Genomic DNA, 23973 nt, shown 5'->3' on the forward strand with positions numbered 1-23973 from the left:
GGCCTTTTCCAGCCGAAAAGCATGATGATTCTATAAAAGTGAGTTCTGCTGGTCACACGTAAACCCACGTGATAACAACAACACACTAATGCATGAGGCTGAGAAATTCAAAGTTACTAGAATAATCAAAAATGGTAATGCAATAAATCATAGGAGATCAATTAAATAAACTATGGAAAAGAGAGTAAGAACAACAAAACTATAAAAAACATGAACTCTCAACACAGACATTCTAGAAGGTAGTATGTCCTTGCTTTATTTCTCCTAAGAAACTTAAAAAATTAAGCTCTTTTTAAAATAAGGTACTATCAAGTATCATTTTACAAAGACTTTTACTTAAATTCATCTTAAACATAAAATTCAGCACCTCAAAAATCTGAAGTACGTATTTTAAGCAAGTGTGTTTGCTCTTTTTTCTAAACAACACAAAAGGCCAAAGATCACAGCAACCTTTCATCCCACCCCCGGGAGCAAGAGTCAATGCCCCAGATACAGCCTCCAGGTACTCTGCCAACAGACCTCCAGAGAAGTGGGTTCCCCTACTGAGCCTCCTCTCCTAACCCAACTCTTCACCCAAGACTGTAACGGCCGTCTTTCCGCGGGGTACACACATTTCTGAAACACCACTGTCATGGCTACACACATCCAAAGTTAACTTTGAGACAACCACAGCTCCTAAATTAATCGTGATGTGATCATAAGGCAAATGAGTAAATCTTTTTATACATTAACAAAGGTTATTTGCGGCTTTACTGCTAAAAGGTAAGGACGTGATGTATTTTTTAGCATATATCGGGGATATATTTAAAATCATCCAGGAAGCTTTATTTAGAGGAGACAACCCTCTGAGTTAAGCAGTAAAGGGCATAAATCCGGGCTAGGCGTCTGCACAGACTGGCCAAGGTATTAAAGAGAACACAACGGCGGACAGCAGCTCGTCCGCAGGCACTAAAGGTCACGGCAGCAAGGCATTCCCAGAGATGTCCTCTGAACGGAAAGGCGTCACACGCAGGAGAAATACGACAAGCCAGCCGCCCGCAGCACCGCCCACTCCTGCCCCAGCGAGCGCAGGTGGGAGACCACGTGCTTTCCTGCTCCAAGGGTCACTTCACTGCCAAGAGCAATATTAAAAGAAATACATAAAAACGGAACCGTCCTGCTGTGCAGCAGAAATTAACACACTGTAAATCAACTATACTTCAATAAAAAAATTAAATACATATACAAATTGCACCTCTGAGATAATGCAAATTAAAAATAAGCTCCAAATTTCCTTAATGATAACAAACATTTTAAGATGTATTTCAGTTTAAGTGCACCTGTCAAAACATTTTTTCTTCACAAACTAGGAACTGAGATTAGAAGATAAGCTTTAGGAGTTCCCGTTGTGGCTCAGCGGTTAACCAACCCAACTAGTATCCATGAAGACGAGAGTTCGATCCTTGGCCTTGCACAGTGGGTTAAGGATCCGGTGCTGCCATGGGCTGTGCTATAGGTTTCAGACACTTTGGATCCCATGTTGGGGGCTGTGGCTGTGACGTAGGCCAGCAGTTTCAGCTAGGATTCGACCCCTAGCCTGGGAACTTCCATATGCCGTGGGAGTGGCTCCAAAAAAGACAAAAAAAAAAAAAAGAAGAAGAAGAAAAGCTTTAGACATACAGCTGTGTTAAAACTAACAGCCCAGCGCTAAAACCATCATCAGTTTAAACACAGTTCCCTTTCCCCTGACAATTAGTTTGAAGATGAACAGATTCCAACCTCTACTCACCCAGCTACTGCGGTTTCAATTAAAACGGGAGAAGGCAGCACTCTGGACCTTTGACGCCTGCCCTGATAGTCGCTCCCCTTACAGCTCTTACAGAAAACTTCTGTAAAACCTCAGAACAGTCTGTGATGCTTTTTCCAAGTTTACTTACTTGTACTCCTGTGACTTGTCATTCTCAAATGTTTCTGAGAAGGTTCAAAACTCACTACAAATTAAGTCCTAAACTTGATTAAAGCTGGCCGACTTTATTCACCTGATGTCTCTTAATAGGAACTACTGCCAGTTCGTTTATAATCTACATGGTCTCAAGACAGATCGTAATAAAACCATTGTGTTGAATGAGATGTTAAAATCTCCATTTTCCGACCTTTATAGCCGAATGCAAATCATAACAAGAACCAATAGCTGCTGTGCCTACTGTTTACGCCAAAACTATCACGGATAATAAAAGCGAGCATGAAGTCACTGGCAAAGAGACCGAATCTGTTTCTCTACAGGTGCATCCTCGGTATTTTTTCCGCACTGGAGTCACCTGCACAGTCATTCTATCTCAAGTCATTAAAGATATGCATTTACACACCAAGAGCTAGAGGCGTATCCACCATCACTTCCCGGGCACACGACCGTCTAAATCACAATGATTAATAACACAACACACCGCTAACCTGGCTTGTTTTACTGGTTTTCGGTAGGCATGTGATACAATAAAATGATTCTGATGGCTTATGATCTGATGCACGTATAAGAAAACTACAGGTAAACTGGAACACCAACTTTTCTGATCCCTAAAACACTACCGCGAAAACGCCACTTCAGGAGTTCCCGGCACGGCCCAGTGGAAACAAATCTGACTAGCATCCACGAGGACACAGGTTCGATCCCTGGCCTCGCTCACTGGGTTAAGGATCCAGTGTCGCCATGAGCTGTGGTGTAGGTCACAGATGCGGCTCGGATCTGGCGTTGCTGTGGCTGTGGTGCAGGCCGGCAGCTGTAGCTCCGACTAGACCCCTAGTCTGGGAACCTCCAATATGCCATGGGTGCGGTCCAAAAAAGAGAAAAAATTCCATTTCAAAGTTTTTAGATACTAAAGCAACAAAAGAGCCAAGCCCCAAAGAACATGCTCATCTATCCACCTTAAGTATAAACCCAAACTCCTGCAATCAGTCATCTAAAAGGAAGTACCCACCGTAAAATGAAAATTTCACCGGCAGCTGTAATTACAGCGAAAGCTCCGGACACCAACCCAGGAGACTCCTGAAGGACGACCACCTCCACACGACTCTAACAGCCAAGAACGGCAGACGCCTTCTGGTTCTGGGCAGACACCAGCCCCGGGAAAAGCAGAGGCATGAAACGCCCTGGGGCATAAAAACCAGCCCAGTGGGATCAAGGAAGTGCAAGCAGCACAGTTGGTTGGGGCAGGACGTCTTTTACGGCTAGAAACAGGCTAGAGAAGGGACAAGTGACAAAAACTCAGTGATGAGGAAGGGACACGCTACACATCAGTAAGCTAAGGCGTGTGAACTTTCTTCTGAACCGGAAGGGTTCCTGGGTAGATGTCTAAGCAAGAGAATGAAACACCGAGGGTTGTATCTTTGACAATTCAGTGTGGCAACACACGACCCAGAGGATGCAGGAGTCACCTATCGTGCTGATGAAGGCAGACGGGGAACGGCGGAGAAAGGCAGGACTCCCAGCCTGGATTTTCGGGCCGCGCCGTCCAACAGAACCTTCTGTGGTGATGGAAACATCCAAGCAGTGCCGTCCACATGGCAGCGGCCGGCCCCCCGGGATGACTGAGCACCTGCAATGTGGCTGGGATGACCGAGGAAGTGGGTGGGTACTTCACTCTAATTAAGGGGAAGCAGCCACAGGGCACTGCCGCCGCAGCGTGACCTCCCCCCGGTTTTGGGGAACGATGCTAAGCTCCATCAGTGCGCGAGGAGCAGGAGGCCAAGCGGCCGAGTGGGAGCCTGGAGCTCTAGAAAGCAGGGCAGCTGCCTGAATGGAAGCACCCACGGGGATAAAGAAGGAGGCAGCTGAACAGGAGAAAGCAGTCGAAGGGTCAGGAAACACTGCAGCAGCCACGGAGGGCACTGAGAGGGCAGGCCCAGGAGGAGGAGCAGGGAACAGGCTGCCCAGCTCCGAGCAGAACGATCAGATGGGCTCGGGAGCTGGGGGGAGGCCTCCGCACAGCAGCGGGGGGCGCCAGAGCCGGGCCGCAGCAGCACAACTCCACTCAGTTAAACACTGGGCCACTGCCCGCTGATTCTAGGCTGGCCAGGGTACAGCCGGAGCGCCTGGCAGCAGGCTGTCCTCAGCTGTCTCCTCAAATGCCCCGCCGTCTCGGTGTCCTTCTCTCGGTCGCCGTTTTTTCCCCGCCCACCATAAGCCAGTTCGTGTTCATTCGTATTTAAAAGGAGTGAATAGGTTTTCTTAAAGAAAAATGAATTTTAAATTCAAAAATGTGTACAGGTTTCTAAATTTTCTCATAAGAGGAGCCGGCAGTTCATTTATTACTTAATATGTAAAATTAATGTGGCCCAGATTCACTCCCTGGTCCGGCAACATCTGCATGCTGCAGTTGCCACAAAAAAAAAAAAAAAACCCACACAATCCCAAACTCAAACCCACATTTAAAAGCACATGAGCCAAGTCCACGCTCTCCTCCTCCCTCAGCGCCCAGCAAAACCAGACACACGAGTGATCACTCCTACCAATTTCCTACGAACGCTGACGATACAAAACACGGTCTTACTCTCGTCGCCTTTAGAGACAAAGAGATTTTTATTCGCACTGCTCTACGGCTTCCTTTTATCCCTTAAGCCCTATCTTGGATGAAGGTCCCTTGTGGTGCAGCGGCTTTAGGATCCAGCGTTGCCGCACCTGTGGCACGGGTGTGACCCCAGGCCGGGAACTTCCACATGCTGAGGTGTGGCCAACCCCCCCCGCCCCCCATATAGCTTAGAAATCTTTCCGTGTCAATGCAGAAGGGGCTTCCAAATTCCTTTATGCCTCCTGAAAATCAACGTTCAATGGAGACGAAAGCTGCAACCCCAACCCTGAAGAGAAGAGGGCCCGGCGTGGGTGCGCGCCTGGGCCCGCGAGCGACTCATCATCTCGAAGCACCTTACAAAAGCCCAAGCAGCTCCAAGCTGCAGCAGTTAAAAGAAGCCGATTCGCTCTTTCATGAGCTATGAAAGACATTCTAAATACTCAAAGCCTAATATACTTAAACCATAAATAAAATTCCTGGAGTACTTTCTTAGAGGAAACAGGTGCTGTACTCATAAAAGCGAGGCTCCATATAAAGCTCCTTTACCGTGAAACACCTTCTGGAAGCGGCTCACGAGGAAATCCAGACCAGGGCACTGATGCATTAAACTCAGTCATTACCAGCCAAAGCAACGGACTTTGTGCCCCAATAAAGCGAGTGGCCCAGCTGAGCCGCCAGACCCTCAGAACTCACATCCTGCTCCGATGCAATCAGCCCACAGAGAGCTAATCACCTCACCTCAGGGCCGCAGGGACATCTGACTTCCTCCACAGTCATAAACACCCCTGAGCCCAGGCGCCAATTAGCTGCTGCATTAGCATTTACTTTCCGAGGCACTTGTGGCCAGCGTGGTCCCTGCTTACAGTTCATTTCAAAGAATGCGCTCCTAGCGAAAGCAGCAGCTCTTTTCCTGCTGCCAGACAGCGTCGCTAAAAAGCGACGGGGACCCCTGAGGGTCCCACCAGTCCTGTGCTGAGACAGGACCGACTTCCCGGTGGGACCACCACGTGCGGTCCCACTGCGCTCCAACACTATTCTGTGTGGTTTCCAAGGCGCTGCTCGACTATCACCCAAAACGGGGGGGGGGGGGGGGAAATACCTGAAGGTCACCGACACGTTCCTCGGCCACACTTGAAACGGCGACACTTTCTTTTGTCCTTCGAGGTTACGAAAAACAAAAGGTTTTCAAGAACAGACTACACTGTCAAGGGCCATCTGGCAGAAAGAGAGCAACGAAAAAACCCTAAAAAGACACGTGGGACATTCGTTCCATCAGCCAGGCGCGAGGCGGACTGCTTTCTAAAGGGGTGGCCAGGGCCCAGCTCCCCGCGTCCCAGAAACAGACGACAACGAGCTCTTTGGCTGCGAACACGGTACAGGCCGGGAGAGGGCCTGTTCCACGGCCCCGGCGGGCCAGGGCCCCGTGAGGGCGCGGCTGGGCAGGGCCCGGGGGGAGACTCGCCTGGCTTTGGGCACCATGACCCGGCGCTGCACCATCAGCGTGTGGCAGACGGCCGCCATCAGCGTGAAGGCCTCCTCGCTGGCCGAGTCCCTCCAGACCAGGTTGAGCAGGGTGTTGGTCTGCTGCTTGGTATCCAGCTTTTTCAGGCACTCCTCGGTGATGTACGGGACGGAGAGTCGGCCGCCCTCCTAGAGCACAGCAGGCAGAGGAGGCGAGGTGAGCCACGCGCCAGGACAACCTGGCTCCGCACGACAAAGACAGAGAGGCTCTAATTTTCCTTCGGGTGAAAAGAGGACAGGAAGCCTGATCTAAAAAGCATCCACGGAGTTCCCGTTGTGGCGCAGTGGTTAATGAATCCGACTAGGAACCATGAGGTTGCGGGTTCGATTCCTGGCCTTGCTCAGGGGGTTAAGGATCCGGCGTTGCCGTGAGGTGGGGTGTAGGTCGCAGACGTGGCTCGGATCCCGTGTTATTGTAGCTCTGGTGCAGGCCGACGGCTACAGCTGTAATTCGACTCCTAGCCTGGGAACCTCCATGTGTCATGGGAGCGGCCCAAAGAAACAGCAAAAAGACAAAAAATTAATTAATTAATTAATTAATTTAAAAAAAAAAAAGCATCCACCCTACAAGGAGCAAGTCGCTATCTCTGCAAAGACATCCGTGACAGTCACGTGAAATCCTGAGACGCAAAGTCATTACCCACAGCAGGTACCGATTCTGCCCGGCACGTGACACCACAACGGTGACTGCTCCGTTGGCCTCCTGATGTGACAAGATTTTCAGTCCTTACAAGTTAGGAAAAGTTCATTTCCTACTTTTTGGACTGCACTGCACTAATCACACGTGTGAAAATGTAACATCATCTGATAACACTTCCATTTTACATTATCTGAGACATTATGGTTTAAGAAAAACAGATGAAAGAATTTTTTGAAAAGATTTGTTATTTCATATCCTAACTTCTCCAGAAGATCTGATTCACTGATCTCATCCGCGCTAATGCTCTACGCAGTCTACCTCTGGATGAGAACCGAAGACGTGTACCTTCTTCGTACAGGTGTGCAGAGACGTGAACATAGAAAACCGCGACTATGCACGACACTGAGCCCTGCTGACGGGACTGTCATAACCTGGATGAGTGGACTTTATGGAATTTATAATATCTACCAAATACAGGAGAGACACACACAGATCTTCACCCGACTACAAACTACACCGCGTCCACAGAGTTCCCACTGCAGCTCAGCGGAAATGAATCCAACTGGTAGCCATGAGGATGCGGGTTCGATCCCTGGCCTCACTCAGTGGGTTAAAGATCCGGCATTGCTGCGAGCCGTGGCGTAGGTCAGACACAGTTCGGATCCGGCACTGCTGCGGCTGTGGTGTGGGCCTGCAACTGCAGCTCCGACTGGACCTCTGGCCTGGGAGCTTCCATATGCTGCACCAGCGGCCCTAAAAAACAATAAAATAAAACACATCACACTGTGTACAGACACACCTTGTAGATGCTGAGGGTTTGGTTCCAGACCACAATAAAGCAAATATCAAAATAAAGCAAGTCCCACCAATTTCTTGGTTTTCTAGTGCATGTGAAAGTTACGCTTACACTCAGCATGGTGTGGCTCATGCGCAGTGTTGCCATGGCTGTGGTGTCGACCACAGCTGCAGCCCTCGTAAGAATAAAAACCATACTAGGGAGTTCCCGTTGTAGTTCAGCGGTAACAAACCCAACTAGTATCCGTGAGGTTGCGGGTTCGATCCCTGGCCTTGCTCAGTGAGTTAAGGATCCGGCACTGCCAAGACCTGGGGTGTAGGTCGCAGATGTGGCTCAGATCTGGCGTTGCTGGGGCTGTGGTGTAGGCCGACAGCTGCAGCTCCGACTGGACCCCGAGCCTGGGGACCTCCACACGCCGCCCCACCCTGCACAGCCCGAGCCACACACGAGTGTGTTCCTTCCGGGACTGGACTTGGCATTAATCAAGCGAAATTTCGTAACCAACGAAAAAGTACTTAAAACTCAGGACAGCCATTCCTCAAGCCACCTCAATTGTGTGAATAAAAGTCAGTGGCAAAGCATCACCTCTGTAAGACAGACAACATGTGCGCATGCGACCTAAAGCTCTCTGTTCCTTGAAAATACCGAGCAAACAACGCTAGGTAAGAAATGGGAGAAGGGGACGTGGAGCTAACACGGGACAACGCGGTTACAATTAATTTTTAAGGAAATCATAGTATTTATCATCTTGAAAACTGACAAAAGATTTTACAAGGTGTTCAGAAGACAGGGTAAGAAGAAATGCACTTTTTTAATTTTAGGGGCTGGGGGGAGGAAAGACTAATGGATACAGGGTTTCTTTGTGATGTGATGAAAATGTTCTAAAATTAGACAGTGGTGATGACTGCACAGTTACGCTAAGATACTGAAAAATCACTGAATTGTACGTCATTCATTGTTTAAAAGGGTGAATTTGGGGAGTTCCCACTGTGACTCAGCACTAACAAACCCGACTAACATCCATGAGGATGCGGGTTCGATCCCTGTCCTCACTCAGCAGGTCAAGGATCCGGCGTTGCGATGAGCTGCGGTGTAGGTCGCAGATGCGGCTGGGATCTGCCGTTGCTGTGGCTGTGGCGTTAGCCAGGAGCCTCCATATGCTGCGGGTGTGGCCCGAAAAAGCAAGCAAACAAACAAACAAACCAGGAAGAACACAAAGTTAAAAGGACTTCCAACGGCAGCTGAGGTTGCCCACAGTGAATCCGAGCCCTGACACGGGCCGGAGCTTACCGGCGTGCTCGGCTCTTTGTCTGTCTCTTCACTCTCGTCTTCAGAGTCGCTGGCTGAGTCCTGACAGCTTGTACCAGCAGCTGAGACGGGTAACTGGGCAAGGAAGGCCTGGAGGACTCTCAAATACACCAGCAGTCCGTCCTCAGAGAGGGTCCCTGTAAACCAAGCAGCGACCACACTGAGTGAAAGGGACCAGGCCTTACCTGCTGCAGTGGAGTCGATTCATCTACAGATGTTTGTACCCCCTCCTCCCGAGGAGGAGCCTCAAGTCTAGAACACGGACATCAGTTTAGCATAAATGGGGACAACATCCTCGCACTTGCCAGCCCGAACCCTAACCCTAACCCCGATTCTCTTCAATCTGTGTGGACTTACCCCACGCATCCACCTCAGGCCTTGTTACTGTGCCTGGAACCTTTCCCCAGGGACATGCGCGGCCACGTCCCAGGCCCTCAGCAACTGTGCTCTTGCAAGAATGCCTCCCCAGAGGCCACCGGACGACGACACCCACCCCGCATCCCCTCTCCTGACTCATCTGCTAACACCGCCTTGATGAGAATACAGCGCATCTTGTATTTCATACCCAGATAATTTTCACCGACAGTTAAAACAAAGTAGAAGAGCCACGGCGCTCCCGCGCTGGCCTCCGGGCCTCTCCTCTCCGCGGACACGAGGGCGTTCAGAAAGGGCTCATAAGGGAAGAGGGTCTGGGCATCGGCTAATGCGGGAATGACGAAGCGGAACACCTGCTCCGTGAAAGGCGCTGCCAAGACCTCCTTGGTGAAGGCTGTAAAGACTTGTTGCCTTAAAAAAAAAAAAAGAAAAAGGAACTTTCACTAAAATCAAAACATAAAACCACTGATTAAAAGAACGGCTCATAAAACAGCCTTCTAAATCAAAGTTCAGCATTCAATGTCAACTGGACCACCCTGAACTTAAGTTTGTGTCTTTCCTACTTAAAAAAAAAAACTCTGCTGTGTTTTTATATCTTTTGATAGCTACTAGAAAGCGAGAATACAGTCAGGTCATCAGGATTTCGAATTTAGGAGTTCCCGTCATGGCTCAGTGGTTAACGAATCCGACTAGGAACCATGGGGTTGTGGGTTCGCTCCCTGGCCTCGCTCAGTGGGTTAAGGATCCGGCGGTGCCGAGAGCTGCGTGGTGTAGGTCGCAGACACAGCTCGGATCCCGCATGGCTGTGGCTGTGGTGTAGGCTGGTGGCTGCAGCTCCGACTGAACCCCTGGCCTGGGAACCTCCATGTACCACATGTGCGGCCCTAGAAAAGACAAAAAGACCAAAAAAACAAAACAAAACAAAAAAAAAGAATTATATGAATTTACAGTAGGGTGCAGGCCAGACAGAAAAAGGACATCTTTCTCTAAACTGAGTTACACCAATAAACCAAGATTTGACTTTCAAGTCAGTGTTTAAAAGAGCATCCTACGTCAACGTTACCGTTAGATACACATCTTGTGAAATTTCAAAATCAGTAAATTGATTCCATTCTCACCTTGCACCTTCTGGACAGGAGTTGTAAGTAAAGTGCAATGGTTTTAAAACATTCTCTAGCAAAATTTTTGCTATAGGAACTCGAGATAAATCAGAATACTCAATACTTGATGGAAGCTTGCTGTTAATTAACAAATAGAGAGATCTATAATACCCTAAAAGAAAAGAAAAACAGATTTATAATGTGGTACCTCTTCTTATAACAAGGGAAAAAAAACTTGTCAGTTTTTAAATGCTTTTTATAAATTTCTACAGGTCCTAATTCAAGTTAGTACTTCTTCAACTCTTTACGAAACACTTTTAAGCACCCGTGTCACCTTAAATGCTGCATAAACTCCAAGTATCCATTACTCTGTATCAATGATTACCAACTACAGTCAATCACCTGTCCTCCACGCATCTGGAAGCCAATCCAAGATATAAGTATTCCGATGATATACTATACGTATAGTATCACCACAAGTGCCCCGTCAGTGTTCACGTCTCCAATTGCTTCATGCTATAAATTTCATTTAAGGAGTTGCCTTTGCGGCTCAGTGACAACAAACCCGACCAGGAACCATGAGGATGTGGGTTCGATCTCTGGCCTTACTCAGTGGTTAAGGATCCAGTATTGCTGTGAGCTGTGGTGTAGGTTGCAGGCGCAGCTCGGATCTGGCATTGCTGTGGCTGTGGCGTAGGCCGGCGGCTGCAGCTCCAATTTGAGCCCTAGCCCGGGAACCTCCATGTGCCACGAGCGCAGGCCTAAAAAAACCCCAAGATCAAAAATAAATAAATAAATAATAAAAGCCCCGTTTCTAAAAATAAATAAATAAATAAATTTTATTTACCTAGTTTGCTTGAATCAGGATCCAAGCAAGGCCCATACAATGTGAGTTTTAAAAATCTGTCTCTTGAGCACCCTCCAAGTAATTAAGTAGTGTGTCGTTTTTAAAACACTACCGTGTTGAACTCACAGCCTTCACCACCTGGGATGCCCTCTGCTCCACCGCGGCTGCGGTCCTCAGCGACACTCAGCTGTCTTGACCGGCCCACGGGGCGAACCCACGTGAGCACCTCCGCTTCCCGAGGGGCCAGGACTCCCGGCCCCGCCCCCACTGCCCATCAGGACCTGCAGCTCCCCCTCTCCTGTGGGGACCTCGAACCCCTTAAAGGAAAGGCCCTCTCTGAAGACCCCAACGTGAGCACCGAGGAACGCACGCTCTGGAAGCAGACACAACTTGCACGGCCTTTCTGCGTTGCCGATGGCCTGAGGGTGTGGCCAAAACCTCCTATCACCTGCGCATCAGGTCAGGCGACCTTTTCGAAACATTTGCCCCTTTCTTGAATGGTATCAGGATGGCCTTCAGGTGGCGCTCGTAGGCATCTCATTACGGTCCGCACACAACAGAAGACACACTTCATCCTGGAAGAGAGTCCTCCAGGCTCTGCAGCTGAGCTTCGGTAACTAAACAAGCCTCTGCACGCCATCACCAGACTGCTTTGTGAACGCCCAACTCTAACCTCACACACACTGACTACCAGAGAACCTCAGCAAGAAAGTGCGGAAGCTCTTTTGCCACAAAACTGAAAAGACATACATGCCCCCCAGGTTCTTCAACACATCAAGAAAAATTTTCTTAAGAATCACACCATTACTACATTAACATCAATATGTGAGCGTACGGATCACCTTCACAGCATGAAAGGAATACTGGGTTCGGTTGCAATCGTTAAAAAGCTTCATGTTAAGTCACAGCACAGTGTTCAAGAACCAGAACCAATTAATAAACAGAAGGCTGAAATGTTACAGGTTACTAACGTCGGGGAGAAATTTATCAAAACGGATGAAAAATGGCTGGAAGCAGGCAGCACTTTCTATGTAAGATCCTGAACATTTCCTAGTTGCAGACACATTTCAAAATAATGCCTCTTTCGTAGGTGTCTTCTTTACACTTTCAAACAAAAAAAAAGTAAAAACCCTCATCCAGTGCTTAGCATTAAGTCACCACATATAATACATCAATTAATATAGCAGACAATTTATAACTACCATTAATTTTTTTTAAAAGAGCAGATTCCACAAATTTCAATTTACTTTTAATTAACTCAGTAGTTTCTCTAATTTTTCAACAAACTGAGTAGGGCTTCTCCAATTTTTTTTTTTTTTCCTTTTTAAGGGTTGCACACGTGGCATATGGAAGGTCCCAAGCTAGCGAAGGAATTGGAGCTGCAGCTGCCAGCCTACACCACAGCCCCAGCGACACGGGATCCAAGCCACATCTGCAACCTATACTGCAACTCATGGCAGTGCCGGATCCTTAACCCACTGAAGAGGAGCCAGGAATGGAACCCACATCCTTATGGATACTAGTCAGATTCTTAACCTGCTGAGCCACAAAGGGAACTCCCAGGTATATATATATGTATGTCTGGGTCCCTTTGCTGTACAGCAGAACACTGTAAATCAACTGTAATAAGAAAAAATAAAAATCTTAAAAACAAAATAACTAACTAAGCCAAGGAGTTCCCGCTGTGGCTCAGCAGTAAGGAACTTCGGACCCTGGGTACCATGTCCAGGTCACGCAGTCATTTAAGAAGGGGGCCACCGAGGCAGCAGGAGAGCCAGCTAAACTGCGCCCTCGCTCGCCTCTAGGGGCCGAGGCCCGCTACTGCTGGGCCTGTGGCGTCACTGCGCCCACCCGGTCTGGCGCGGTGCTCAGGGCAGGCCCAGATCCTGGTGAGAGCACCTGCACAGCTCCTGGACGCAGACGTGAACTTGCTTTGCTGGAGAGCAACGGGACAGGTTAGGCAAAGAAGCTAAACACGTTCCCGGGTGTTCAGGGCGCGTGAGACGAGGACAGCTGTGGCACGGCACGTCCTCAGGGGGCTCCCGGCTGCGGCCCCGTCCCACAGGGAGGCCGACCCAGACTTACCATTCTGAATCATGTAGTGCAAAATCTGTTCAACGACTGACACCACATAGCTAGCATCTCGCAAAACAGGCAGGTAAGTATTCTCGGAGGAGAACACCTCCAGCATTCTCATTGGAAGTGCAACATTCAAACTGTCATCGTTACAGCTCTGCAGTAACCTGGAAAAAGCAAAGAGAAGAGCATCTGCACTCACTAGGTGGAAGAGGTCACCAAGCGTTTCCTCCAAGCAGCCTCTTCACCGCGCTAAGCGTCTAGCCACTGCGCTTTAGCACCGCAAAAACTCTGCAAAGAGACAGGCCGCAAGCACAATAATCGAAGGGCGTGCCGTTCACTCTTTGCTCCGGACTCCTTATTCCGTGTCAAACACAGCGCTGGCACTGGGTTTCCAGAGGTGAAAAATGCACAACCACAGAGGGAGAGAGAGACAAGAACAGCTAAAGACCACACTGCAGTGAGAGGCACGTGATCCACGGGGTGCTGCCTAATTCACCTAAGCGACATCGAATGCCACCCAGATAACGATCTCCTTAAAAGTGTCTTATTCTCGCCTTCCTTTCAAAAAAGCCTTCAGGACTTCCCGTGCCCACAACCCAACACCCCCTAAGGAGAACAGTTAATAATATACTTCTGGCCCTACGCGATCTAGTATTTTGACGAGAGACTCCCTTCTCACTTTGAGACTTACAGAAAAGAAGGCTCAGCGTCACAAACTTAAGTGTCGTTTAAAAAGAAAGAACATCTTTTCTAAAAACCAATTCTATGGACACATGATGCACAGGCAGCAATCTGCACTCATCCAAGGCAGGCGACCCAGCGAGCTCTGACGCCACACGCCACACGGCAAGGGAGACGCCGAACCAGCCCCTCACCCCCCGTTTCCGCTCACGCCCCCCCGTCTCCCATGCCCCCAGCCCAGGTTTCCGTCACGAGAGACGAGCTTGCATTTCCTTCCATTCCACACGCAAGGAATCCTTCAGTTTGTACACTGACGTCTAGATTCTCCAGTCAGCATCTTTCTGAGATTCATCCGACGTGTGTTCAGAACGTGCGCCCTTTCACGGCCGGCAGTACCCAAGCAGGGAAATAAATGTCGTCACCATTTCTAGGCTTTTCCTGCTGTACAGAAGCTGTGTGAACATTCAAGGACAGCCCTGAACGGAGCTGCTTCCTTCCTCTGCTAAGTTCCGAGGTGAGGAATCCCTGGGGAGTGTGGAAGCTACAGGGTTCAGGTTGACAGGAACCCGTCCGTGTGCGGGGCAGCCTCTGAGAGCCCCGACTCCACGGCGAACACTCTCAAGTCGGAGCTCTTCTGCTGGCTGTCCAACCGTACCCGACTATGATCCGAGCCTGCACTTCCATCACCACGAAGAGGCTGAGGAGCACCGCAAGTGCTTGCTGGGCAGTCACACGTCTCCACTTCTACGCACCCACTCTGTGCCCCGGGCTGCTCGTTTCCTGAAGACCTGAGTGCACGGCCCTTGCCTGTCCCCAGGCCAACGGCGCCCTGCCTCCCCCTGGCCAGGCCGAGCCCCAGCAGCCCTGCTCCCGCACCGCCCCGTGTTCCCCCGCCCCAGATCCTCGACAAGCACGTTATTAACTTTCTCAAGTTCATCTCTAGTTCCCGCTGCCCTCGCCAACTCCTAACCCCCGTCTCTGCTCCCTCCCTGTAAATGATCAGTTACTCTTAAAATGAGCCAGCTGGGCCTTCCCCGTCACTGTTCTCGTCAAGATGACCCGTGGTATTACTGGTTGGAAAACTCTCAGATTGAGAAATAGGCAAAAAAATCAATCAATCAATCAATCAGTCATGGGCCGTCCAGCTCACTCACTGCTGTACCCGTCCTGCCTTCCCCCCGGCTGCTCTGCACCTCTGCAGGGAGCCCGTTCCCCGGGGGAAAACCCACAGCAATGCACATGGTTGCCGCAGAGGACTATACAAATGACTCCTGTTCCTGGCAATGCAAACAGCTTCTGTCAGAGAGAGAATATAAATTCCCTAAGGCAAATTCTCATCTGAATCAGCTGTAGCATCTCACTGGTTCCCTCATGCATTAACCAGTCAAATAAAATCACTGAAACACATTCGTGCAGGAGTCCTGATTGTACCTTTTCTAGAAAATAAGAAAATAATGCTGAGCGTCGCCAACGCCGTGACCAATTCTCCGACTTCATCTATGCTAACTCCCCACCCCCTTGAAGCCAGAGCCTGGACCCCTCCCTCTTCTGCACAGCACCCTAATGGGGGGGGGGGCACCCACCCAGGCACCAGCCTGATTCTCTCACTACACAAGTCACTTCATCTCATCCATGCTTAGGCTTCCTAGGGTTTAAAACTACTTCATCCTTCTAAACGCTCAAACCCAAAGCTGGTCCGCATCCCAGACTTTAGTATCTGAAACCCGACACCCAGACCGTCAGTAAATCCTGTGGACTCCACCAGAACCCACCGACTTCATGTTCCTCCCACTGCCACCACCACGGCCCCAAACACCATCCCTTCTGGGCTGGACCCCTGCGGACTCTCAGGGACCCCTGTCTCTGCAGCACACGAGCGAGAGCAGTTCCAGAAAATTATAAATTGCAGATGTAGGGCAGCAGGGGCCACTCGAGATGAAAAGCATTAGGAAACATCCCAGGTAATGTGTACACAATCCTATTTCTACAAAAGAAGAAAGAGAGAAAAAGAGCTACAAAATATATTTTGGAAACGTGACCGACGGAGCCATTTCGGCGCATGAGGGTGGCCCTTGCTGGGAGTGTCAGGCCAGAATGCCGGGCCACCCGTGTGTGGCTTAGCGCTACTCTCCGCCACTTTCACAGATGCAGCAATAAAACCGAAGCACTTTGTGACTGGAATGTCACTATGTTGCTGTAAAAGGATCCAGCAAAACCCGAACAGCGGTCAATGACGTTAAAAACCGCTGACGCCAGACGGCAGGCAAGGAGCTCTTACGGGCCACTTGCCTACGCTTCAGTTTGAAAATTTCACAATAAAAACACTGAGAGTCGCCGAAGAAAGAAAATTCAGGCCATGTCACTCTTCGCTCAAAGCTCTCCTCTGGCTTCCCTCCTCTCTCAGCGTGGAAGCCGAAGTCCTACAGAAAGAGCCTTCCAGATTCCGGAATCTGCCCTGCAGGCCCCCGCCGCCTCCAAGGCACCTCCTCAGGGTCGCCCTCCCGCCAGCCCACCGCCCCCCAGACCTCACTCCCCGCTTTCCTCCTGTGATCCCCCCAATGCCTGTCATCATTTAACCTTTCTCTCCGTCACAGCAAGGCATCTCCAGCTTACGTGTTGATTCTCCATCTCCCAGAAGAGTCCTAGGAGAGCAGAACCCCGGCACGGCCACACGCAGTGCCGAGAGGTGAGCCAAGCACTCGGGAGGAACCCCAGAAACGCGTTTAAACGGCAAAGAACTGATGAGCCAATACGGATGCTGGCCTAAGACAAGGTGCAAGGAATGTCCACCCTTGTCAGCTTTTTAAAAAATTACCTTTATTTTCAAAATCAATTTACTTAAGTTGACAAAGAGCTGTTTTTTTCTTTTCTTTTTATTTTGTCTTTTCAGGGCTGTACCTGAGGCATAGGGAGGTTCCCAGGCGGGGGGTCGAATCAGAGCTGCGGCTGCCGGCCTACGTCACAGCCACAGCAGGTCCGAGCTGCATGTGCCACCTACACCACAGCGCATGGCCATGGGGATCCCGATCCTTAACCCACTCATCAAGGCCAGGGATCGAACCCACATCCTCATGGACACCAGTCAGGTTCACCTCCACTGAGCCACGACGGGAACTCCACTCTGTAGCTGTCTTCAATGTTGGCACAGAATAACAATGACACAGAAAATGCGCACTTGAAAAGCTGTGCTAAAGGCCAACAACAATCCCTGTGTCCTGAGGTCCCAGGAGCCCACGCAGGTGCCTTGAGGGTCCAAGGAAAGGAGATGACCTGAAAGACGGCAGCGACCACCCAGGGGAGAACCGAAGTACTGGCCTGGCGGGACCGGTCTCGGCCACTATGCCCACGTTAGAAGGATGCGGAAAGTCCGATCCGGCAACTCGTGTCAGGCCACGAGGCTGGCAAGACACGCAGCGTGAGACCAGGCCTGGTGACCTCGACTTCAATACTGCGCTGTGGGACCGGGGTCCCACCCACACTCCAGCTAGGTGGCATCGCTGTCCCTGTCCCGTTAATTCATATATCTTAAACACCCCGGGGTACGTCCGCTGTGCCACGTGACACCGCCTCCCTGGCTTTGAAACGTCACCGTGAATTCCCAGGGAGCCTAAAAGAGCAGCAGCAAGCACACACCCCTTCTGCCGTCACTTGCCAAAGCACCTACAATCCAATGTCCTGCACGTGGCAGGATGTACCATCATCACACGCTTGAACCGGCTTCCGTGGAGAGAAGAGTCCCACCCAGGCCTCCCAGAGGAGGCGGCTGCGCCCCCACACTGAGGGCCCAGAAAGCAAAGATGCTCCAGAAGACTCGGGGCTCCGACCCCTCGTACTGAAAAGGCACGACTGAGGCCAAAAGGAAAAGGAGGCAGGCCCTCTTCACAAAACGCCAACGAACAAACACCGAGGACAGAGAATTAGGAAAAGTGGTATTTCCTAAACCATGGCTCTCGCAGCTGGTTTAGGCGGAGACGATGGCGCGTGAAAACCACGGGGTGAGAGGTGGGATTCGGATGACAGTCGGCAACGTCCCCCTACAGGACAGCGGAGGCCCTGTCTTCTCTTGGCCCCACTAAGAAGGGAGAGGCCTCGGGATGCGCCCGCACACACCTGCTCTGAAGCGCTCTCAGTAGACGTGCTGGGACTGAATCAAGTCGGGCCCGACGTCAGGGGCTCCCACGAGGTGGTCGAGGGGGCACCTCCCGCGCCCGGCGGAGGAGGGCAAGGGCACTGCGACGGGCCTGACGACACACTGGACCACGCCGCACAGAACCACAGAGCACGGGTCGGCCCAAAATACCCACAGGACACCGCTGAAAAACCTTCCTCTAGACCTGACGTCCAATTCACAGGAAGCAGAGGAGACAGAGGAAGAGGTGAAACAAACGGATGCCAGGGTCATCAAAACAAGCACGAAAGGTACTTCTGAGCTAAGAGATGAAATGTGAATATGGGGGGCGTATGTCTGGGAGGGTTCCTCTCAGTTTTCTGAGGTGGGAGGACAGCATGACAGCGGGCAGAGAGTGCGCTGTGCCCAGGGCCTGGTGGTGACCTGGGTGAGGTGCCACGATGTCTGACGTGCTTCAGAAGAACCACGCGCTCTACCCGTGCAGAGGGGGACACGACGGCGCACGATGGTAACTGCTGAAGAGCGAGCGGAGGAGGGCACGAGGCATTCTCTCGACTTTTCTGGTGTAGAAATTTCCCAAAACCCAGAGTCGGCAGGAAGAAGAAGAAAGTACACTTTGAGTCATCATCTATTAAAATTACTTGCCAGGAGCTCCTGCTGTGGCACAGTGGGTTAAGAACCTGACTGCAGCAGCTCCGGGCGCCGCAGAGTTACGGGTTCATTCCCTGGCCCTGCAAAGTGGGTTAAGGGATCCGGCGTTGCTGCAGCTAGAGCGCAGGTCACTGCTGTGGCTCGGCTTCAGCTCCTGGCCCAGGAACCTCCAGACGCCGTGGGTGTGGCCATAAAGAAATAACTTGCTAAATGAATAGCTTCCAACGTACCTCAAGTGTCTACAAGCTGCAACCCGTGGACCACACCAGCCACAGACCGTGTGGCTCCTGAGGGAAGAGCGCCCCTTCCAGCTCTAGAGGCCGTACGAGAAAGCAAAGTGCACGTAAGCGCGAGCACAGCAGCCACAGCCCCAAGACACCCGCCACCTGGGCGTTTAAAGCAAAGGTTTGCTGACTCCTGCTCTGGAGGAGAGAGCCTTCGCTGTGTTTTCCAAAGTACAGTTTTCTCAGGAAAGAAAAGGGTTGTCAAAGACGAGATCTGGGGGTCTGTGACCTTGCAGAGCCTCTCTTCATAAAGGCTCTCACGGCGGCCCAGCTCAGTGTTCCCGAGGTCCGGCAGCCAGCCTAGTTCCGAGCGCCGTCCTAGGTAAACCTACAAGCGGCTTCCAGCCAGGCCGCGGAAATTACACTGAAGGCTCGGAACCATCTGAAGGTGACGTCACATCCCCGAGTGTGCTCTCTCGTAGACCCAGTGCGGGAAAGCTGTGCAAGCGGCTGCTTTAAGTTCACCCGTCAACCCCGCGAGCCCGAGGAAAGGCCCGTGTTTCAGTGGAGACCCTCGGAGAACGGGAGCATCGCCCAGGGAGGGCCTTGGCGTTGGCCGACCCCCACACCGGCAAGCAGGACACCCGATGTTTCACAAGATTCCAGACCCTACTAGAAAGAAAACACCATCTGGAAGGTATTTAAAGCCACATGTTCGACAGGGGGAATGACAGGTGTGAAAACTGTAACACAGAGAATATTCCAGTCTCAGAAAAGGACAAAGGAAAAACCACTGTCTCAGAGGATGAGAACCCGACGGTTTTCCTCTCGACAAGGGATCTCCATGCAACACGAGTGCCAACGGTGCGTTTACCTGCAACAGAGGCTCATCAGCCTCTTTATCTGAAACAAGCACGTCAGTCTCTCAGATCCATCCAGCTGCTGGACGAACAGAGAGCTGTGTTTGATTAGGTTCTGATACATCCATATCTGAAAGAGCAAAACACACAATTACAACTCTCAGCCCACAAAAAAGTTAGCTGTTTACTCATTACGTAACATCCCAAATCTCCTTAATTGATAAATAGACACTTCGCATACTCAAAACACGGTAAGAAGTAAATCTTCTACGTCAGGTTTTAGTTAGCAGTTTACACACATCCAGAATTTTCCATCTTAAAACAGCGGATCAGCATTAAGCTGAATTACTAAATTTATTACCGAAACTACTTAAAAGTTTTACACATGTGAAACACAAGCAATTTACCTGCAAAAATCAGCAAACCCGTGACGAAAACAGACAAGCATCACAGTCCTAACCACACATCACAGAGGACCACCGCTTCCTCCTCTTACCTTTCTCCGGCACCCTCTCCCTTGGGGTCCTGCTGTTCCCTAAGGCTGCGCAGTTTGGGGAGAAAAGACAATCGTCCAGCCCCGCCAGTCCCGATTAAAGGCCGGGTGTGGGCAAGGAGGTGACAGACGTGGCATCTAACTCGATGGGAGGAAGCCTATCACAGTGTTTACGTACATGGAGCCATCAGAGTGCGCCCTTCAAATATCGAACAGCCGCATTTATCAAGCCTGCCTCGAGACGGCTGCACGCGGAGACACCGCTCAGAGCTGTGTCCTGGGATGGCCAGACAGCCCACTGTCCTGGACACGACGAGTGGTGGAGCTCAGCAGATGCTGAGTCAGAGTTCTGCCTGACTTGCCTCCAGAGGCCTGTCTAGAGTGAATGCACCTGCCATAAATGACTTTGAAAACGTAATCCCTAACAAGGAATTTCTCGCCATTTGTTCATGTCACGAGAACAGACGGAATCACTTAAAATGAAGATAGCCTCTTGCATGTGCCACACAACCGGTTCTTTGCCTGTCATCTTCATGGTGTTGCTCCCTTGACAGCAATGCTTCTTTGATATAAATTGTTATCAGGAGTTTAGGTTGTGGCTCAGCAGTGAACGAACCCAACTAGTATCCATGAGGACACGGGTTCGATCCCTGGCCTCGCTCCGTGGGTTGAGGATCCAGTGTTGTCATGAGCTGTGGTGTAGGTCGCAGATGAGGCTCAGATCCTGCACGGCTGTGGCTGTGGTGTAAGCTGGCGGCTACTGCTCCGATTGGACCCCTCGCCTGGGAACCTCCGTATGCCACGGGCACGGTCCTTAAAAAAAAAAGTTATCAAAGCAACAACACGGGTGTCCTGCATGATAACGTCGAGTATGTCCTAAGCTGGGTGGGAACAACCCCAAGGGCCTCCGACGTCCGTCTGCCACACACAGGCTTTCTTCGTGACGTAGTGGGAGCTACAGGTCCATATGTGCTCAGGAACCAGCAGGATACTAATACTTCCTGAACTATCTGACATGTTCTTTCTAAAAATCTGCACTACCCATGAACACATCGAAATAGGACGTAAGGAACTAAACGTTATGAAAGTATAAAGGGCAACTGTTGAAACTCCAGGAAGGCTGCAAACGCAGCCACGTCAGGTAGTGCTCGAAGCTGTCCGTGACGTTAACGCGAACCTGAGAGCACTTTATCAGAACTTTTTTTGGTTAGTTGAGGTCCAGCTCATGTACAATAGCATGCAAGTTTCAGACACAGAACACAACGACTCGCGGGTTTTAAAGGTTCTGCTCCATTCACGGTTCCCATCAAAGGCGGCCTCTGTGCCCCGTGCTGTACGGAGAGGCTTGCAGTGGACCATGCGGTGATCCTGTTTTTCCGAGCCTCGACGACCAATGCACCTCTAAGTACACGAAACATCCACTTTGCTTAACTTGTTGTTGTTGTTACTTACTAAATTGAGGTGCGTTTTAAAAACTGTTCCTTCTTAGCCATCCTGGCTCAGGAAGTCAACCAAGGGTGTGTGTCAGTAAGACAAGGGAGTTGACCAAGAAGGCAGAAAGATGTGGAATCCGGAGAGAAGATGAGCGGCTAAGGCAGAGGAAAGCTTTTTCCCAGGATGCCAGGGGCCTGGAGAGCAACCGCTGCAAACCGGGGCAGCCGTTCCTGGGGTGCAGGGGGAAAGGGCGTCAAGGACCCAACCCTCTCAACGCAGAAAATGGCGCTGAGATGTTCTTATCATCCCGAGGTGGCAGAAGACTTTCTCATAAAGGAAAGATAACAGAATGACACACTGACTGACTCCAGGATAATTTAAGAAAATCGTACACGCAAGAAAATATCATCACAGCACACTCTGTTAGCAGAGACCATATTCAGAGTCATGATAATAAAATAACAATCAAGGGAGCGGGTGAGGAAGGGACGGCCACCCGAGCTGAGTTTGGCACAGGGCGCCTTAGAAAAACTAGCTCAAGGGGCCTTATGTCTGCTCTTGAGGGGGGAATGAGGGACCGTGAAGACGGGGGCAGGAGGCTCCCCGCCGTGTGCGACTTACTGTTCTTGCATTTTTGTGTGAAAACTGAATAAACGCTCGGGTCACTCTCGTCAGCTTAACCAGCGCTGATGACATCTAATTCTAGGCAGGCTCTTTGGGACAAGGCAGCAGCACCACGAGTGGAGGGAGCAGCCCTGCCGTGGGGACAGCGCTCTGCAGAGACAAAGCGCGACGACCCTCCCGACCCGACGCCTGTGCTCCGGGGAGAGTGGTCCAGCGGCAGGACGGCGAGCCCGGAGACGGGACAGACTGCTCCAGAAGGACAGCTCAGAGAGCGCCCGCCACCCTTGCAGCCTCTCGGGATTTATGGCAAGCGCTTCCCATGTTCCAGCCTCAGCCAACTCAGAAATGAACGCTGGGTGTCAGCGGCAAGCACGAGACAGGCAGTGACGCACACGGCTCGGCTCCGCTGGCTGCACTCACTCCACGTGAGGAGCGCTCGGGGGGTGCGGCTGGAGCGAGGAAAGCTCACTTTCCACTGGAGCCCCATCTTTTCATTTAAATGTTTTACTATCGGTACGCAGACGTTTCTAAGAATACATATATATTTAACCTAATAATTACATATGCCTCTCTTAGTATCTCCTGGGAAACTGGACACAGTAACAAGGTCCACGTTTTAAAAGAGGAGTCATCCGCGCGTTTCTCCCTAACACACTCATCACTGCTAACATCTCAAGCCTGTGACAGTTTCAAAGTCGCACAACTGTACCGTGGCTGTTTTAAGAGAGAAACCCCAGGTTTGAGGGATCTGCACTGAGGCGTGTAGCGAGAAGGCACTACGATATTCAGGGTGCGCGTCACAGGCCTGAAGGTGCAGGCTCTGCACGGAACAAGGTGCCAACGGTCCAGACGGTGCGATGGGTGCGCGGGGGACAGTAGGACGCCGGACGCCGCAGTCGACTCTTTCTTCTATTTGATAATTTCCATAATAAAAAAAGGAAAAGGCCTATTGAGAATCAGTGTCGGTTGCTAAGAGGTGAAAGGCATTCTCACAAAGGTGACCTAGAGGCGTGGCTGAGGAAGGTCACCAGGCAGGCACACACTGGAGGGCTCTCTGACCACGCTAAGTACAACGCTGGAGGACACGGGAACAAGGGCTAGTGAAAGTAGGTAACACTCACCAAACGTTTTGAGTCTTCATTCTGTTTGTAAAAAAACAGCAGCTGCCTCACCAAAAGGGTAAGGTTGGGACCGCTGGCAATGGAGAAAGTGCCACCAGCCTGGGACAAGTTCGCACAGCGATCAAACGCACTCCGCTGGGTGGAACACTGCAAGGAGACACAAACACAGCCTCACACGGTCGTGCGGTCTACCCGCTCGGTGAATGCTCCGACTGGAGGGGTGGAAACCGACAGTTAAGGCGCCGTTACCGAGAAAACCCCGCAGGTCTGGGCCTCGAGGGCAGCGGCAAGGCCACGGCAGCCGTCCTCGGCCGCTTCCTTCTGCGGGCATCTTTAGCCCTGGGTCGCCTATGTTTGGAGTTTATTATTTAAAAATCACCTAAAAACTCACCTGTTTATAAATCTTTATGAAGGCTAATCAGATGAACTATTGGGGAACAGCACTACCCAGATTAACGTTCACTAAAACAAGCACATACAAAAATACCGACAGAATGAATGCCACTTCCAAGAATCCAAGGCTATATTTAAAAGGAGCTCTAATTTAAT

General features: G+C 50.7%; 1 protein-coding gene across 4 annotated transcripts in view; it reads right to left on the bottom strand.

The window, feature by feature from the left end:
• Positions 1-23973, bottom strand: part of UBE3C (ubiquitin protein ligase E3C) — a 111450-nt gene that overhangs the window by 64076 nt on the left and 23401 nt on the right. For 3 of the 4 annotated variants that reach the window (XM_047763466.1, XM_047763465.1, XM_047763467.1), the window contains exons 4-10: positions 23425-23571; positions 19767-19882; positions 13214-13371; positions 10300-10453; positions 9372-9592; positions 8789-8943; positions 6004-6191 (exon numbers count right to left, since the gene is read on the bottom strand). In XM_047763466.1, coding sequence (XP_047619422.1) covers positions 6004-6191; positions 8789-8943; positions 9372-9592; positions 10300-10453; positions 13214-13371; positions 19767-19882; positions 23425-23571 — 1139 coding nt within the window. Of the gene's footprint in view, positions 1-6003; positions 6192-8788; positions 8944-9371; positions 9593-10299; positions 10454-13213; positions 13372-19766; positions 19883-23424; positions 23572-23973 lie in introns of those variants that run through there. The other variant, XM_047763468.1, reaches the window with a different exon arrangement.

Source organism: Phacochoerus africanus, chromosome 16 (genome assembly GCF_016906955.1).
Source record: "Phacochoerus africanus isolate WHEZ1 chromosome 16, ROS_Pafr_v1, whole genome shotgun sequence".
In the NCBI taxonomy this organism is placed as follows: domain Eukaryota; kingdom Metazoa; phylum Chordata; class Mammalia; order Artiodactyla; family Suidae; genus Phacochoerus; species Phacochoerus africanus.